The sequence below is a fragment of the Oratosquilla oratoria genome, chromosome 8 (genome assembly GCF_046742065.1).
Source record: "Oratosquilla oratoria isolate Oo_2021 chromosome 8, ASM4674206v1, whole genome shotgun sequence".
Classification (NCBI taxonomy): Eukaryota; Metazoa; Arthropoda; class Malacostraca; order Stomatopoda; family Squillidae; genus Oratosquilla; species Oratosquilla oratoria.
In genome coordinates, this window is record NC_134784.1 from 76760142 (window position 1) to 76778567 (window position 18426).

General features: G+C 39.7%; 1 protein-coding gene across 4 annotated transcripts in view; it reads right to left on the reverse strand.

Moving 5' to 3' along the window:
* Positions 1-18426, reverse strand: part of AlaRS-m (alanine--tRNA ligase, mitochondrial) — a 131568-nt gene that overhangs the window by 104243 nt on the left and 8899 nt on the right. The window contains exon 2 of one of the 4 annotated variants that reach the window (XM_076189503.1): positions 12381-12549. The exons of 2 other annotated variants lie outside the window; for them this stretch is intronic. In XM_076189503.1, coding sequence (XP_076045618.1) covers positions 12381-12546 — 166 coding nt within the window. In that variant the 5' untranslated portion in view covers positions 12547-12549. Of the gene's footprint in view, positions 1-12380; positions 12550-18426 lie in introns of those variants that run through there. One more of the 4 variants, XM_076189506.1, reaches the window with a different exon arrangement.

Below are 18426 nucleotides of genomic sequence, written 5' to 3' on the forward strand. Positions count from 1 at the left end.
TGTTGGAGGGTACCTTTTTATTATGGCTGCTACCAAGCTATTTATTCCTCTGGTACCCCATTGTTAACTCCTTTCATATGATGATGCTGATGTTGGCGTCAAGAGGTGAGAGTGGATATATGAGGATGCTGGCATTGGCATCTTGATTATATTTTGTTGTAGTAGCTGAGTGACCCCCGTATTCTATGAGCAGGCTTGATCACGTTTTCTGTGGTTATCAACATTCAGGGTAAAAGAGAAAAAGTAATACAGCTGTAACTTTATATTTCATAAAGCAAGTACTGTGATGTATCATCAAATCATCATACATCAGGCAGCCGATGCTAAGCACAAGAATTTGACTCATATTGAAGAGGTTAAGAGGATTAATCATTCAGCACTTCCTTGATACACACCAATCCTACCATTACAAAAGATGAAAAAACATTAAAGATTATTTTGCTTTTTCTCCCAATGGTGTATGTCAGTCCCCACATTGTATAATGACTGCATAAGTTTTAGGCAGTCAATAATTTAGGGACTTGGTGACACCCCAATGGACTAGTCTTGCAGCATTCTTTTATGACTGGAGACTAATATCTACTCAGAAAAGAATGATCACTTCAACTATCCCTCCTTAAACCTCTCCTTTACTGCCTGCCTCTCTGGTATGCTATTATCCCAAAGGGTAGAAGTGTTGGTTATTAGTAACAAAATACAAACAGGGTATATAGTATATTATACTGACAGTATCCTTTTAATCTGCACCATGAAGGAAGGTTATTTGTTCAAATTCCACAGCTAATTTACACTGCACAAGCCCATATACTGTACTGTAAAGAACAACCCATCTATCCATTGCTCATCAAATAACTTTTAATACTGACTTTACTGACACATACATAAATCCTTTCCCCTTTGTAAGGGGGTGGCCAAGTCAGAGTATACACCCATTTAAAAATGGGATAATTGTCCCTTGAAACTTAGCCTCATGTACATAAAAAGTCCTCCATGTCCCCTACTACACTGCTCAGGTCAGAGGCAATGCAGCAAGACAACTACAGGTGGTTTACCCCCATCACTTCATTACATGGCATACTCCCCACCCCACCCAAGATGTAATATAAGAAAGAGATGGATGGGCTGATTGTGTATTTCTAGACCTGAAAAAAGCTTTTGATAAGGTACCACATAAGAAGTTGCTTAAGAAATTAGAAACTGCAGGAGGAATACAGGACAAACTGCTGAAGTGGATGGAAGACTTCTTGTATGAAAGAAAAATGAGAGTAGTGATAAGAGACTCTAATTGGGATGAAGTGATAAGTGGTATTCCACAAGGAACAGTTCTGGCCCTAATAATGTTTGCTATATATATTAATGATATGGATTAAGGAATTGAAAGTTATATGAGCTTCTTTGCAGATGATGCAAAATTGTTGAAAAAAGTGAACACGAAGAAGATTGTGAGTCGCTACAGAGTGATATAAAATATGGAAATGGAGTAGGAAGTGGGAGATGAAATTCAATATTAAGAAGTGTAGTATAATGGAATTTGGAAGAAGCAAAAAAAGAATACTGGGATCATATAAATTAGGAGAAAGGAGAAAGACCTAGGAGTCATTATTATGAATAATATGTCACCTGAGAAACATATAAACAAGATTTTTTGAGAAACTGATAATTAATAAGAACAATCAAAGTGGCATTTACATACCTGGATGAAGAAATGGTGAAGAAAATACTAGTCACTTTGATAAGACCAAGATTGGAATATGCAGTGACGATGTGGTCACCAAGTACAAAAAAATATATAACAAAACTTGAAAGAATACAAAGAGCAATTACAAAATTGGCACCAACACTCTCATAACTATCATATGAAGAGAGACTAGCAAAACTTGAGCTACAGACATTAGAGCAAAGAAGAGAGAGAGAAAATTTGATAACTATTTATAGAATCATGAAAGGCATAGAAACTATTGATAGAGAGGATCTAATAAAATGATATAGTAGAAATACAAGAGGACATGGAAACAGAATCAAGAAAGGCAGTTATAGAAGAGATCTGAAAAAAAAACAGCTTTCCCTCCAGAGTAATAGACATTTGGAACAAGTTAGATGAGAAAGTGGTGTGTGCAAAAACAATACACAAATTTAAAAACAGTCTTAGATAAAATGAAATATGAAGACGGGACACCACGAGCATAGCTCCCCTTCCCGTAAAATACAACTAGGTAAATACCTACACACATCATCCACTATACAGAGCAAATAAGAAGAAATCCCTTTGGGTTGTATTATCTCCTCATCTATTTACAAACTCTCTCCACACCTATCTTTTGCTCTCTCCTATTTGCTTGAAAGACATTCCTCTTGCATCCAATGTCCCTTCACCCTATCTATCCCTCTCATTCTTGGTCTTTTAATTTCCCTTCATTCACTTTTGACACAAAGAATAATCATCAGTTATATTACAAATTCATGATCATTACTAATACTGTTGTAAAATACCTTGCTTAAATATACAAATCAACCAGGGTTTGTCAGATAGCAATTCATCCATGTACTAAAAACAGCCATAGCAGTCACCATTCATAAGAATAAACACTGTACAGCTAGCTGAATGAAATTATCTACAAATATTGCACGACACGTTCTTTACAAATGTATGATTCAAATCATAATACAAAAATATGAAAGATAGATACTGATTAGAAATATCACTTAAGACTTTTGTTGCTTTAGGGCTGAGGAATTTTAGGTGGATGTTTGTGATCTTAGCTGGGCCTTCAGCCTAGCTTTTCAATTTCTTTATTACCCCTTCTATATCTATGTTGAAGGAAGGGGTGGCATCTTTGTCTGGTTTGATTTTTCATATACCTTTTATCCTTTTCCTATTTTCTGGAGTAGTGGGTTTGGAACTTGTCTTGGAGAAGTATATATTGATGACATTCCATTGCTGCTTTGGTGACTGTATTTTTCTTTTGGTTGCTCCAACTACTTCATGGGTTGGGGAGGATTTAATTTGGAGTTTTTGATGGTTTTTACTGCACTTAGTTTTTTGCTACCTGTATTCCCATCTTCTGTATTTTTCCTAATTTTCTAACTTGTTTATTTCATTAATGTTTTTGTTTAACTGCTGTAGTTACTTTTTTTTCTTATTCTGTTAGATTATGTTTACATTTTAGTGTATTCTCTTTTTTTTAAGCATAATCATCTTGTGTGCATTTGGGGTTGTATTTTTTCTGTAGCATCATGGAATGTGTCTTTTGCTTGCCTTCTGGATGGTTGTTGTTTTATCCAATACTCCATTTAAGAATGGGAACTGGTCTATGTCAGAGGTCTTTAAAGTTTTCTCTATATCCTCTGTATTCTTGCCAATTTGCTTCTTTTGTAATTTATGAATGTGTTGTTTCCAATGTTGTGATCCTGGGGAGATGAGGCACATTGTTATATTTGGGGGAAGTACTTGTTTATTATATTGAAGAGATTGTCTAGTGGGTTGATTGCTAGAGTTTATGTTTAGATTATGGTATTTTGTATTTACCTGGTTGTATTTTTCAGGAAGAGAGCTATGCTTGTAGTGACCTGCTTTTGTATCTTGCAGCATCCAATTTGATCTTAAATTCTTGTATAGTTTTTGCACTCACTGTTTCCTCATTCAGTTTGGTTTGCTGTTTCTGTATTAAGCCTGATTGGGTGGTTTGTGTCCAGATCACTTGCCAGCATATTATTTGTCATTGAATTGAGTGGTTAGAGTTGATGGATGACTTTGGGGGGGTTGTATAGAATGGTATGCAAATATTTGTAATGTTGCAGGTTGTTTTATTTGTGTTTGGATTGAGATTACTTATGTGTAGTGTCTGTGAATGTTTGTTTAGTTTTTGTATTGTTGGAAAAGGGTATGTTATGTATGTGTGTTATGGGTCCACCTTTGTGTTGTGTTGTCTTCCCTTACTGTTGTGTAATCAGTGATTATGGTGTCATTTTGTTTCTCAGATTAGATGTATGTGAATGTTGTGTTCCTGTATGAAGTGAAGCAGCTCTGTATATTTATTTGTGATTCCATGAATCTTTATTTGTAATATGTTTAGGATATTTTTTTTTGTGTTGGTGTGCAGGGCATTGGGAAAAAGGGGAATGTCTGTTGAGGAAAGGAGAAGACAGATGATAGGGGTGAGTGGAGAATGGATGATGCTGTGATGCATAGGAGTGGGTGGGGGATGGAGGGTGAGGGAGTATATATGAATAATATTTTGATGCAGCCCGATGGGATTTCTCCCCATCTTCTCTTTTTCAGCATGAGGGGACAGAGGGGGGTCACCAATTAAATGACAGCTTTGCTGTGGATGTGCTGTGTCTTGCAGCATTCCTTCTGACCCAGGGCAGGGGGCAAGATGCAGGGATGACCCGTCATCCAGGAGGAGCCAATAAAAGAGGGAGGGAAGGGTGGTGAATAGGAGTGGAGTATGTGGGGATGAAATGGGTGGGAGTGGATTTATGCCTTTGACTTTGGCTACTTCCATTGTAAGGGGGGAAAAGCCCTTGGTATATGTGCGTATTTTTGGATGCATATGTTGTGTAATGATTGCAGCTCCTGTTCTTTGAGTACTAGTTTGTGTTGAGAGTGGTATGTAAGGTATAACCAAGATTGGCATATGTTGCATTTGATGGGTGTGTGTGTGTAGTTTATTGGTTTTGTACATGTAGGGCATGTGTATAGGCCTAATAGATTGGTTTCTATATCTAGAGTTAATAGGTGAGGAAGGGCAGGGTATTGATCTTATGTGAAAAACTGTATTAAGGATGGGAATATATTTGCAAAGAAATAGTAGGAAGAATGGGGAGTTTCTGGACCCTATTTTGTGACCAGCCCCTAGGGTATACCTCGAGGTTGGGTAGGTGTGCTGCCTTGTGGTTGGCAGTGATCTTGAGTTGATTGAAGGTTCCTGTACAATACTTGAGCTTCTGTCCAACTTCTGTCTTCATCCAGTCCAGCAGGGCATCCTCTTGCAAGTGTACCATGACAGCCCCTCGTCTAAAACTTGTAGAATAGACTACACTACAGGCATGAAACCCCTCTTCCCATTTTTGGTTCCAATTATAATCTCAATATTATGATAAGGTATTGGTTGCCCTACTATCTGTCATAATTTGACACCATCTGAGAACAGGTTCTTGCAACTGTCTCTTAGATTCTTTGTTTCCTCTCCATTCACCTTTATTTTTTTTCTAGTGTTTTGCACATTATATTTGTTATGCACATTGACATTTTTAAGTGGACCCTCCCATTTCCCTACTAAATTATGTGTTGTATGGTATGGGGTGAAGTATTACAACCTCAGCAGCTGTTCACAATGCGGTCATCCAGCCTCTTCTGGTAGCTTAGAAGTGCTGGGTGGTGGCCGCACCGCAGTCTGGCCAAGTGGACTCTGTCCTTTCGTGGGAGAGAGGATTCAGAAGGGTGGATATCAGGGGGTCTGGCTTGCAGCAGTGTGTTAATGGAGCGGTGAGTGATATGATTATGAATATGTTTCCGGAGGCTGGTATTTGGTGGTTGTGGAGGAAGAGAAGAGAGTATTTGTGCGTGATAAAGGTCTTTGGGTGTTGTTTTAATGTTTCTTGGTGTGTGTGGGTGTTCTGCTATGTAGTGTAGCGGGTGTGATGTGTTTGTGGTGGTTGCGGCAAGTGTTTGTGTGCCTCTCATGTCGAGGTGGTCCTTGACTTTGAGGACTTTTGTTTCATGGTGTAAATGGTCTGTTGGTGTTGTATTTGTGCAGCCTGTAATTGTTTTTAGGGCTTTGTTTTGTATGATTTGAAGGGTGTTGTGGTGTGTCTCACTGAGATTAGGAGCCCATGCAGGACTCGCATAATTCAACACTGAGCGTATGCATTGTTTGTATATTGTTATATTAGTTTCTTTGTTTTGTCCAAATGTCGTTCCAGTGATTGACTTAAGTGCCTTAAGTCTAGGTGTGCATTTGTTTTTTATGTTTGTGATGTGTTGTTTGAAAGACATGGATGTATCGTATGTTACACCAAGAATTTTCGGTGTGTTTGTGTGTGATATGAGAGTGTTGTTGATGTAGAGATGAGGTATGTATTTGTGTACTATTGTCCAGTTGGTGAGAAGTGTTGCTGTAGATTTGGTTGGAGCTATTTTGAGTCTGTTTGTGATGAACCATGTGGTGAGTATATCAAGGTATGGCTGGATTATTTCTGCAGCTTTGTCTGTGTTACGATGCGTGCATGTGATTGTTGTGTCGTCTGCGTAGGAAGAGATTTGTATTTCTGAGTTGTCTGGTGTGGGTAAGTCATGCATGTATAGATTAGATAGTGTGGGGGATAGAACTGAGCCCTGTGGTACTCCAATCATAATATTTCTGATGTGCGATGATTGGCCATTATATGACACGTAAGCATTCCTACCTGCCAGATAATTGGCCAGCCATCTTTTGGTGTTATTGTGCATGTCTGTGTTATATATTTTATTTGTTAGGTTGTGGCGGGGGATAGCATCAAAAGCTTTACTAATGTCTAATGTTATGAGAAGTGTTCTGTGGTGGGGCCTATCTGAATTGATGCCATCTAAAATTCTTTGTGTGAGGTTTATCAGAAGAGTGTTTGTGGAGTGTAGTTGCCTAAAACCGTGTTGTGAGTCAGCAAGGGGAATATGTGGTGTGACAAGTTTAAGTATTAGGCGTTCAATGACTTTAGAGGGGGTGCAGAGAAGTGTGATTGGGCAGTGCGATGTTGGGATTGTTGGGTCTTTGTTCGGTTTTGGAATGGTGATTATTTTACCATGCTTCCAGATGTCAGGTATAGTGTTGTGTGAATAGCTGTAGTTTGCAATGTTTGTGAGTGCGTGTATACCTTGTGGTCCAATGTGCTTTGGGTGGATGTTGCTTATGTTATCAGGGCCACAGGCAGATGAGTGCTTGAGATTATGTATTATGAGATTTGTCTGACTGTCTATGAAGGGTGTATAGTCTGAGTCTGTGGGGAAGTCTTTCTTACGTCAAATGGTGCGTTGGTCGTCAGGGTGAGAAGTGAGATGGCTTGTCTGTGCAAAATGACGTATGAGTGCGTTTGCTTGTTGTCTGTTTGAGGGTAGATTATCTGTTGTTGTGATTATTGCTGCGTGAGAGTGTGTAGTGTTACTGTTGGATAGTGTAATGCTGTTGAGTGTTTTGTACAATTTGCTGGTGTTTGTTTTGTGACCAAGTGCATTGATAAAGTTTTGCCAATTTTGTGTTTTTTGTTCGTGTATTTTATTAGCAATCAGTGTTTAGTGTTTGTATTTGGTCTGCTATGTTTTGAGGGATAGGTGTAGGGGTATCGTGTTTAAGTGTGTCACGTTGTCTGATGAGGTCTTGGATTTCTGGTGTGAAGTTGGGGTTGTGTGATTTTCTGTTGCCTCTAGGGATGTATCTCTTGTCTGTGTTTTGTATGATTGTATTAAAAGTGTGCACAGCATTGTTTATGTTTGTGATTGGTGTACTGTTAAGTGTTTCAAAATGTTGTTCTGTCTCTTTAGTAAAAGCTTCCCAGTTAGCTCTCTTGTAATTGGTGTATGTGTGTCTGTGGCCAACTGGGGTGCATCTTGTTTTGGTGGTGATGATGATTGGAAGGTGGTCAGAACCAAGGGTTCCGACCACTCTCCATGATGTTGTTGGGGTTAGGCAGGGGGAGCAGAAGGTGATATCAGGAGAGGAGGGAGTGTAGAGGGCTTGGTGTGGGATATGTGTATGATTATGTGTGTTATTCATGATAGTCAATGTGTCAAACTGAGTCTGTATATCAAGCCCTCTGTCTGTGTTAGGGTTGTCGACATACCAGGCAGACGACTTGGCGTTGAAGTCACCACCCATGATCAGGTTGGGGATTGAGGCTAGTAGGCTAAATTGAGGCCTGAAGGTGTTTGGAACTGTGGGGGATGATTGTGGGGGAATGTACATGTTAACTATTGTCCGTGTTGATTTGTTGCCTGTGCGGATTCGAATGGATTGGATTTCTGTTGTGTTATCTGTGGTAGGGAGGAGAATTTTGGTTGTGGCACTTGTGTCCACAAAACAGATGGAGTGATGGATCAGGGTGATGAGTCCACCACCATAGCCGTCAGTCCGGTCTTGTCTGATGGTGGTGTAATTATGAAATGATGGTGTAATTATGAAATGATGGTGTAATTATGAAATGATGGTGTTTTGTGTGAGTGTCTTAGTTTTGTTTCTTGTATAATCGCAATGTGTATGTTGTGTTGTTTAAGAAAGTGTTCAAGTTCATGTTTTTTCGTGTTAATACCGTCAATGTTGTGTTGTAATATGTTGATGTTGTGTGTTTTGTATGTGTTGTATGTTGCCGTTTGGGGTTGAGGTTGGAGTAGTAATGGGGAAGGTGTAGGATCTGGGTTAGAGGGGGGGAAAGGAGAGATCGGGGACAAAGGAAGGAGAGTACTGATCGGGGGTAAGGGCAAAGGTAAATTGGGAGTGGGTAAGGGTGCTGGCTGTGGTTGGGGAGGTGGGAGTGGGGTTACTGGAGGGCAGGTAGAACATGTCCAAGTGTTTACCTAGTTGTATTTTACGGGAAGGGGAGCTATGCTCGTGGGGTCCCGTATTCATATCTCATTTTATCTAACCTATTTTTAAATTCATGTATTGTTTTTGCACACACCACTTTGTGTATTGGTTTGTGTCAGCAAGTGTTGTACAAGTGAGGTGGGCCCAGTTTTTGCACATATTGCACTGAACTGAGCCCTTTGTCTGTCTGCTCGAAGTAATAGGTTTAGAGCATGTTGGACATGTGTATTTTGTGGTGGGCCCAGGATTGCTCTCTACATGGAATTTGGAAAAAGGTGTTGAATCCTAATGTTACTTCTGTGTTAAGTGTTATCAGTTAATGATTTAGCATGTGAGCTCCAAAGGAAAGAGGAAGTATGAATATTAGTATTTACCGAATTGTAAGTTACAGGAAAGGAGCAATGCTCATTGGGGTCTGTCACCTATTCTTTAATTTCCTAACATACCTAGACTCAAATTCATGTATGGTTCAAACTTTATCTATATCTTTGATTTCCAATTATCATATCTAGATTTGAACTTGTGTATTGTTTGAGATTGGGCTATATCACCTTCTAAGCTATTCCACTTTTATGAGATCTATTAGAAAAGTATCAGACTTTATTTTCTTTTGCAAAAACCTGATGGATTTGAATCAAGCATGCTTGCATGAGCATCCTTGAACCTTCGTGCGCATGCGTGAATTTTTTCCTGCTTGTTGAAAGTGCCAGTTGCTGGCAAGCAGCATTTGTGTGAGGTAGTGTGTAATGCTCTCGGCATTTTTTCATTGCAAGGAAAATGACAGAACGACTGGAGTAGCACTACTGCATAAAATTTGGCCAGAAACTGGGTGACAGCCAGGTGGAAACCATTCGGAAGATTCAGATGGCTTTCAGTAATGATGCTATGGGCATCACACAGATTAAGGAGTGATACAACCAGTTTAAAGACAGCTGCACAACGGTGGAGAGCAAGCCATGCTCCAGTCGGCCATCAACATGCTGAAATGACCAGGTCATTGCCAAAGTGAACACTATGATGCGGGACCGTCGTGTAACTATCCGAGAAATTGCGGAAGAGGTGGGCATCAGCACTTTTTCGGCACATTCCTGACCGAAAATTTGGCCATGAAGAGAGTGGCGGCAAAATTCGTGCAGAAGCTGCTGACAGCGGAGCAAAAGCAATTTTGTGTTGAAGTCTCACAGAACATGCTGGACTCCACAAACAGTGACCCCAACTTCATGAATACCATAATCACTAATGATGAGTTCTGGGTGTTCGGGTACAACCTGGAAACCAAATCCCAGTCGTCACAATGGAAGCAATGAAAAATCACCGAGAGCACTACCTCACGTAAATGCTGCTTGCCAGCAACTGACACTATCGACAGGCAGGAAAAAATTAACATATGCGCATGAAGGTTCAAGGTTGGTACATGCAAGCGCGCTTGATTCAAATCCATCAGGTTTTCGAGAAAAAATAAAATAAAGTCTGATGATTTTCTTACAGACCTCGTACATCTTCATCCATATAACGGAACACCACCTTCTGCAGTAGTCCATATGTCTCTCCCACAATCCTGCTGATATGTCCGTCAGGTGACAGGTTGTCTTTTATCAGCACTCACAAGTCTTTCTCTTCTTTTGCTTTTGTAATGTGTCTGCTTCTCGAGGAATAGTTTAAGGATGGCCTTTTGCCACTATTCCCCATTTCCAGTACTTTGCATTTTTTGGAATTGAACTTCATTTCCCATTCCTGGCTCCATGCAAATATTGTATCTAAATCTTTTTGCAATATTCTACTGTTCTCCTTTTTTACTTTTCTCATGATTTTTGCATCATCTACAAACATGCTGGCATAGCTTGCTGTTCCTTCCATCATGTCATTAACATAGACAAGAAACATTATTGGTGCAAGCAATGAAACTTGGGGTACTCTGCTCATTACTGCTCTCTAGCTTAATATCTTGTCCTTTACTACTGTCCTCATGTATCTTTCCTTCAAAGTGTTTAATCCATTCTAATAGTTTGCCTCCGAGTCCTCCAACATGCTCTAATTTCCACATAAGTCAACTGTGAGGTATTTTATCAAATACCTTCTCTAGGTCCAGGTACACACGGTCCACCCACGCCTCTCTTGCAGCACATCATCAACTCTTGAGTAAAAGCATAAAAGGTTCAACACACATGACCTTCTAGGTCTGAAGTCAAACTGTCAGAATATTCATCTTTTCAAGATATCTGGTCCATTGATCTTTCATATAATTTCACTATTGTGCTAGTGATACTGGCCTATAGTTTAGTGGTGTTTCCTTGTTTCCACCTTTGTGAATTGGCACCACATTTGCCATTTTCCAATCAAGTGGCACAATGCCTTCTTTCAATGAACATGCAACAAGACTATGGATCATATCTGCTAGTTGTTCCCTACATTCTTTAAGTACAGTGAGTCCTCCTTATACGGTAATTCTTTATCTGATAAATTCACAGTTACGGTATTTGGTAATTACTACCCTTGATTCTATTTACAGTAAAAAAAATTCACAGATACAGTATCTGCTAGATATTTTGAAGAGGAAAGAGCAGGGAGAAGGTACATCTGCCATATCCTATTATTACATGTTATAATGGGTTCGGTATAAAGTAATTTCAATTTGCGGTAAGGTTTTCAGGAACGCATATGTACTGTATAACGAGGACTTAATGTATTCAGTATGAGATCCCATCAGGTCCTGAGGCTTTTGTCACATCCAATGATCCCAGGATATTGAGCACTTCCCTCACTTCTACATTCATATCTACTGAACCTGGTTTTTTGCTCCTCTTGCTTTTCTCAAAAAAATCACTTCTGTAAAGACCAATTGGAAGCCTTCATTTATTATTTCTGCCCAAGCTGTGGCCTCTTCAAAGACCTCACCATCTACTATCAATTTAATTTCTTCCCTTTGTCTCAATCTACCATTTACCAGTAAAAGTTTTGGTTCATCTTTGCATTTTTCTATTACATCTCTTTCAAATTTACTTTCTTCCTCCTTGTGAGTTCTGGTACAGTCATTCCTAGTTTGTTTGTAAGCTCTTTTTTGTTTTATTGCTTCTTTCCTTTCTCCATTTTCCCCAACCCACATCCCTGGCCTTTTTCACAATTTCACACTTGTTAAACTAATCCTGTTTTTGCTTCCTTTCTCTAGTCTTTGGCATACGTTTGTTCGCTCCTAGGTTGCAAATGTCAAGAAAAATTTCCCCTTTCTTCCTTATTCCTATGGTATTCATGAAATCCTCCCAGTTTGTTTCTTCAAAGAATTTTCTCAGCTCCAAGTAATTTGCTTTTCTAAAATTGAGTCTCCCTTGCCTGTGTGATTCATTCCTTGGCTTTATTTCCTCATCCTCCAGCTGAAATTCAATTGTAACATAGTCACTTTTTCCTACTGGGCAAAGGTAATTCAAGGAACTGATGAGGTCTGGCACTTTGGTTAGTAACAGATCTAGAGGGATCTCCTTTACCCACTGGGTCATTGTGTTCTCCATTGCTACATTCAACAGAGTATTTCCCTAAGAATCTGCTTTGCCACTTGCCTCCCATTCCTCCCAATTGACGTCACCACAATTAAAATCTCCAATATGGACTATGTTACTGGGGTTGCACATGCATTAGGTAAACTACACTTTGTAGGCTGTCATTTCTCTTGGGGGCACTTACATGATTAAGCATCTTGTGGAATAATCAGTTCATAAGCATAAACATGCTCCCATAAGTCGGTAATTGTTTCATAGCACTGCTCACAGTTATAATTTTTCCTGAGAGACTGTTTTACCTCTTCTACAATAAACTTATAAAGTGAAAGCAAACCTTGATAACATCTATATTCTAAAGGGGCACATTTTACTGCTAGTGGTAGTCCTCTTGGTATTCTTAACCAAAAATCTTGGGTAGTTGAAGTCGGGGTCCATTTTGTCTCAACATGGGTTAGGTTGGTAGCTGGTAGGGTAGGACATACTTGGGAATGCAATATCATTTACTGTAAAGAGATTGGAATGGTGGTCAGTGGTTCTGGCTTCATTATGTCAGTGATGGCAAATATTTTTTTCTGTGAGTGGGGTGGGCAGCTGTCACTGTTACTGGGTTAGGGAAGCAGGGGGGATTCCTTGTTCCATTCAACAGGTGTCTAGGTGGTGGGTGGGAATGTAGCAGAGATTTTGGCTTTGGGAGGGCTGCTGCTACTGCTCTGTACTGCTTTTAGTTATTACTGTCCATGCCACATTTTCGGGTGACCTTGCTGGGAGTGGTTCTCCTGACAGTTTAGGATAATGGGGGGGGGGGAGGTATGTTTGAGGCACATTTTCAAGGTTCCTTCTCATGTGGGGTGGATGGAGTGGATCCTATAGAGGGCTACTCAGTCATGCATATTGCAGCTGAACTGTACTGGTCTCTTGGCCCCTGTACAAGGCCACCACTGGGCCTACGCTGCCTGCCATGTGGATTATGACCATTGATTTCCAGAAATTACCATTATGTATTGTTGTTGGAGGACTTTTTATAGTAAATGGGATGAATGAAGTTACTGTTGCATAGTGGAGGAAAGTTATGACTGAACCTTCTATCACTGCCTCACACTTGGTGATAGCTCTTGTGGGAACTGAATTCATGGAACACTTCTTGGAGGTGGTGGGTCAGCAATTGGTCTTCCAAATACTGCACTCCCTAGTTCTGCCCTAAGATCTTGCTACTCTGTTCCCAGGGAAAGTTAAGGTGAAGGGAGCCTCAAGGCCACATATTAAGATTCACACCAGGTACAACACACCTGGGCAAGAACCCCCACATATTGATATTTTCCTTCAATTATGGCTGCCACAAGGCTACTTCATCTATGACACCCTCAGAAACATGATAGCAGCTGACATGGGTGACTGAGTAGAGTTTGGTAGAATACATACGATTAGAAATAGATGGAAAGACAGGGGTGGGAAGAATAATAACAGAAATAGTGCTTAGAATAAAGTGCAAAGAGAAATTGGGAAAGCAAATAGACATGGAGAAAGCAGGCAAAAGGGGGAATGACAGGTGGGAGGGTTGTGGTTGCTGTTAGTTAGCTAAGTGCCAATGGACAATGATGGTGGAGTTTCACTCGAGTTATCGAGGAAACTAATCTGCTCAGGTTGTACCCAGAGATCTTCCACCCCAGTTATGGCACAATGCAATTGTGTCCATAAACTTCTGGAGCTGAGCAGACCGCAAACAACTATGGGTGGGACAGCTTCAGTTCTAAATAGTTGCGTGGGGAGGGCTGCATTTAATAGGTACAGAAAAACACAAGGGACATTAAAAATGACAAGGTTCTGTTTTATTTTGTTCTTTGAAGGCAAGGAAAATGGCTTATTATTTTTTTTTCTTCTTCCGGGAACTGAGGAGCCTGCCCTCAATGAAGGTGGATGGGACACCCCTACCTGGTTCGGGGATGCTGAAGATGGGAAAAAAAAATATATATATATAGGCTATATGTACACACACAAACACACACATACATACATGGACAGATGAGCTATAAAAAGAAAAAATATATAACAGTTTTATTCCACACTCGTTTTGAAGCCAGACTTCTTCAAAAAAATGAAGATGACTTGACAAAACCGGTCACTTATGAAACTATTCATACTTTCTTATTCTCTTCAATGCTCACATATACCTGTCCCAAAGTCTTCTGTATGTGTGTGTGTGTGTATGTGTGTGTGAGTGTGTCTGTGTGTGTGTGTGTGTGTGTCTGTGTGAGTGTCTCTGTGCATGTGCACACATGCATGCAATGCGTGCTGTGTATTATAAATACATGTTTCCATATAGCTATATACAAACACATTTTGAGAGAATACCAGATGATATACATTATTTCTATAATGGCATGTACCCAGTGATGACAAGAGAATCAAACTAAGACATACTTCCTTCTTCCCAAAAATACTTGCAATTTATGTTTTCTTTCTCATGATGGATGCCTACACAAAATACCCTCATATTACAAACATACAAATCGATCTGTGTATTTGTGTGTGTGTGATGTATATGAAAATGTAGATTACGTGTAAATGTCATAAGAAGGCATACACTGGTATAAGTTCTGCACATTTTTGTATGTGTATTAGCATGTTTCCATGCGTGTTTGAATGTGTAGTATGTCACATGTACCAAATGTGTCAAACATGTGTCCAGTAGAGAGAGGTAGAAAGAGAGACAATTCATCTAACTGTAGTACTACAGGAAAAGAGCAATGTTCATGGGGTCCTGTCTCTTACTTTCCTTTTTTCATACCTAGCTTCAACTTCATCTATGGTTCCAACTGTTGTCTCCTTATTCTCAAATCATCACACTTAGATCTAAATTAGTGTATTGTTTTAGCTTAGGCTTTATTACCTTCTAAGCTATTCCAAGTATTTATAAACCTGCCTGGAAATTGTATTTCTTCCCATTCTTTAGACATTCAGTATTTTTTAATTTGCTCTCTTGACCTCTTCAAGCCCTTCTATCCCTAATCAAGAGATTTCTTTTATTTATGCATTCTACCCCCTTTAGCAACCTGAACACTAACCATGTCATCTCTTTCCCTTCAATCTTTCAATGATGGCAGAACCTGTACTTTTATTCTCTTCTCATATGGCTCATCTACCAAGCTGGGAACCAGTTTGGTTTCTGCCTATTGTATTCTCTCAATCTTGCTCATATCTTTCACCCCCAAACCTTTATCCTCTTTTGTTTTTGTAATGGTTTCACTTCCCACGAAAGTTGAAAAAAATTGTCATTTTGTGCTAGTGCCCATTTTCAATACTTTGCATTTTTTGGCACTGAAATTCAATTCTTATTCTTGGCACCATGCAAATCTTGTGGCTATGTCTTTCTGCAACTGCTGATAGTCCTTCTTGTTTTTTACTTTTCTCATGGTCTTTGCATCATCTGCAAATACGTTGGCATAACTTGTACCTTCAATCATGTCATTAACATGATAAACATTATAGGTGCTAGCACTAAACCTTCTGGAACTCCAATGGTCACTATTTTACATCCTGACAGCCTATCCTTTATTACTGTCCTCATGCACCTTTCCTTTAAAAAAATCTTTCATCCATTCAAATAGTTTACACATCCCTCAATATGCTAGTTTCCACAAAATATGACTGTGAGGTACTTTTTTAAAATCTTGCCCTCGCTCTCTTGCACCCATCAATCACTCTCAAGTAAAAACTTAATAGGTTCAATACGACCATCAATCTTTCACAATCCTTTTACATAATTTCACCATTGCAATGGTCAATGACATTAGCCTGTAATTCAGTGGTGTCTCCTCACTTCCATTTTTAAGAATTTTAACCAAATTAGTCCTTTTCCAATCCTGTGGCACTATTCCTTCTTTTAATGAACACACAATAAGACTATGAATCTTGTCCACCAGTTGTGTGTGTGTGTGTGTGTGTATGATGTATATGTGCGATGTGTACATGTGTGCACATATGTTAATACATAATCATATATGTACATGTCTATACACATACATGAATACATATGATATTTGTGAGAGTACAGACATTCACTACTTGATCATGTTCTGCACACATTAAAGCAACAGTAATGGTTATATCTTTTTAACACTCAATCCTCTAGTCACTAGAATGTTCAACAGTAGACAGGAAGTATCAGTAAGTCAATAAACAAAAACATTCAGTAGCAAAATATTCATGGAACTTGACCAAAAAAGAGTGTGGTGTGCAAATGTAAATACTTTTAATCATTCAAAATGTTATATATTTCTCTTCAATTTTCATAACATGACAATACAAAATGTACCACTAAGTAACAGCTTACTTGAAGTAGGTTTAACAATGTTGTACAAAAATTTCTAACAATTCATGAAATGAATAATGAAAATATGGAAGAGGGTCTTTGGATATAAAGAAAAAAAGAAAAGAAGAAAAAAAGAAGAAAAAAATGGAGGTAAATCTGAAAAGTACTTGTGAACTCTCTCTACTACACAAGAATATAATTCATCATCTACCTATGAATATCATTACAATAACAGCAGCGGTATTTGGCTTTAAAGCATAGGCATGTGCATGTAGCAAGTGGATAGAATATCATTGTCTTTTATAGGTTCAGTTCTGCTTGAACAGGCATCATAAGCTGCAAACTTGTTTCACATATTTCACAGTAGGAACATGGCCCTCACAAAGTATTCTACCATTTTCCAGCAAATGACTGATTCAGCACCTGCACATAAGCTTCATGAAGTTGTTTGATAAAATCTTCTTTTTTGAGTAACATAGACAAAGCCTGAGCGAGCTGGTCTTGGGTTAATGGTGTTACTTGGTGCTGTGACGGCTGGGTCCCTATGGTTTCATTGAGAGATTCCTGAGACCCGTTTAAAGGATGCATGTCCATGACTGAAGTGGTTCCTGGTGCAAGGAGGCCTGGAAATGTTCGGTTCTGAGGAGATTCCATACTTAGCGGAGGCGTCTTCCGATGCAATGGGTCCGTGGCTACTCGAGAGGTGGTGAACACTTGTGGAGAGAGAAGTGAAGTGGGCTCTGCTGTGGTGGTTAGGGCCTGACTGAAAACTGGATGCTGTTGCTGCCCTTGTGAAGGCTGCATAGGTGACAAAGGACTTGGTTCCTCCTCTTTAGAACCAGAAACCCGTAGGTTATCTTTAAGGCGACCCTCAAGTTCCTGCAGGGACATTGGTGCTGCTCCAGGAACACTTGATGATAGAGGTGCCTGTTGTGCATTGCAGTTGGAAGAGGCACCAGGTATGCTGATAGGAGCACTGGCTTTTTGTGAACCTGGGACTGTGGTATTTGAATTCAACTGAACTGTAGCTTGGCCTCCTACAGCAGCAGCACCCTGGAAAAGCTTTTGCAAGACTGGATTTGTGGTAGGAGAGGAAGACAAGGTTCCAGAAGCTGTTGCCACCGATGATGGCGAAGGTAGAGGAGCATTATTGAGACCAGCCATTCCACTTCCAGCTTGTGCTCCTGACACCTTTGCAAAGAAGTCTGCAACAGTGTTGGAAGTGCCATTCTGCTCTCCAGTCTGCACCCTTAGTGGAGATGGCTTTACAATGTCTGAGCTAGTACTATTTACAGTCCCAACAATACTTCTAGGCTCCTGTCGCCTACTTTCAAATTCACCCTGCGCACGAGACAGCATGCTTAAAATATCTCCACCTGTCCCTGCAGTCCCTGCTAATGCAACAGCAGGATCAGACATGATATTGGGTGCTGAGCTTGCTGGTTTGTTGTTATTCGGTACGTCATAATCAATTTTGTCTTTCACTGCAACACTAATGCGTTTTACATCCTCAGCATCGGAAAACCATATGCCGTAGATAACACCCTTGGTGTTTTTGAAAAGTAAATATGGAGGTTTGACTTGTGTATCACAGGCATGTGTAAGGGGTTCTGTGAAGTTGGATCTGCTGAGCCTATTAATAATTGTAATCATGTGAAAGGGTGGTGCAGTCCTTGAATATATCATGAACGTGCCTTCTACTTCAGTCTTGGCCCAAGACTCCCCACCCTGTTCATAAGTATATAACGCTGTTCGTGGTGCACTATCCACAATCTGACTGACGTGGGGGTCAATGCGTCGCACAGTGTTGAGGCGTATGTTATCACGTCGTTCCTCCATACCTGTGGAATGAGGGAAAACTCAGATAATATAACAATATTAAGAGCTGAATAAAACAATATTTAAAAAGTGAACCAAAGCTGAGCAAAAAATACTGTGTAATTTGGAAATATAAGATAATACTCAACAAATTTACACGAGTTCTTCCCACATTCCACTCGTATGAACAAACTGAACAGTGTCCTCTCATTTACATGAAGGGAAAAAATTCACAAACTTTTATAATTTTAAC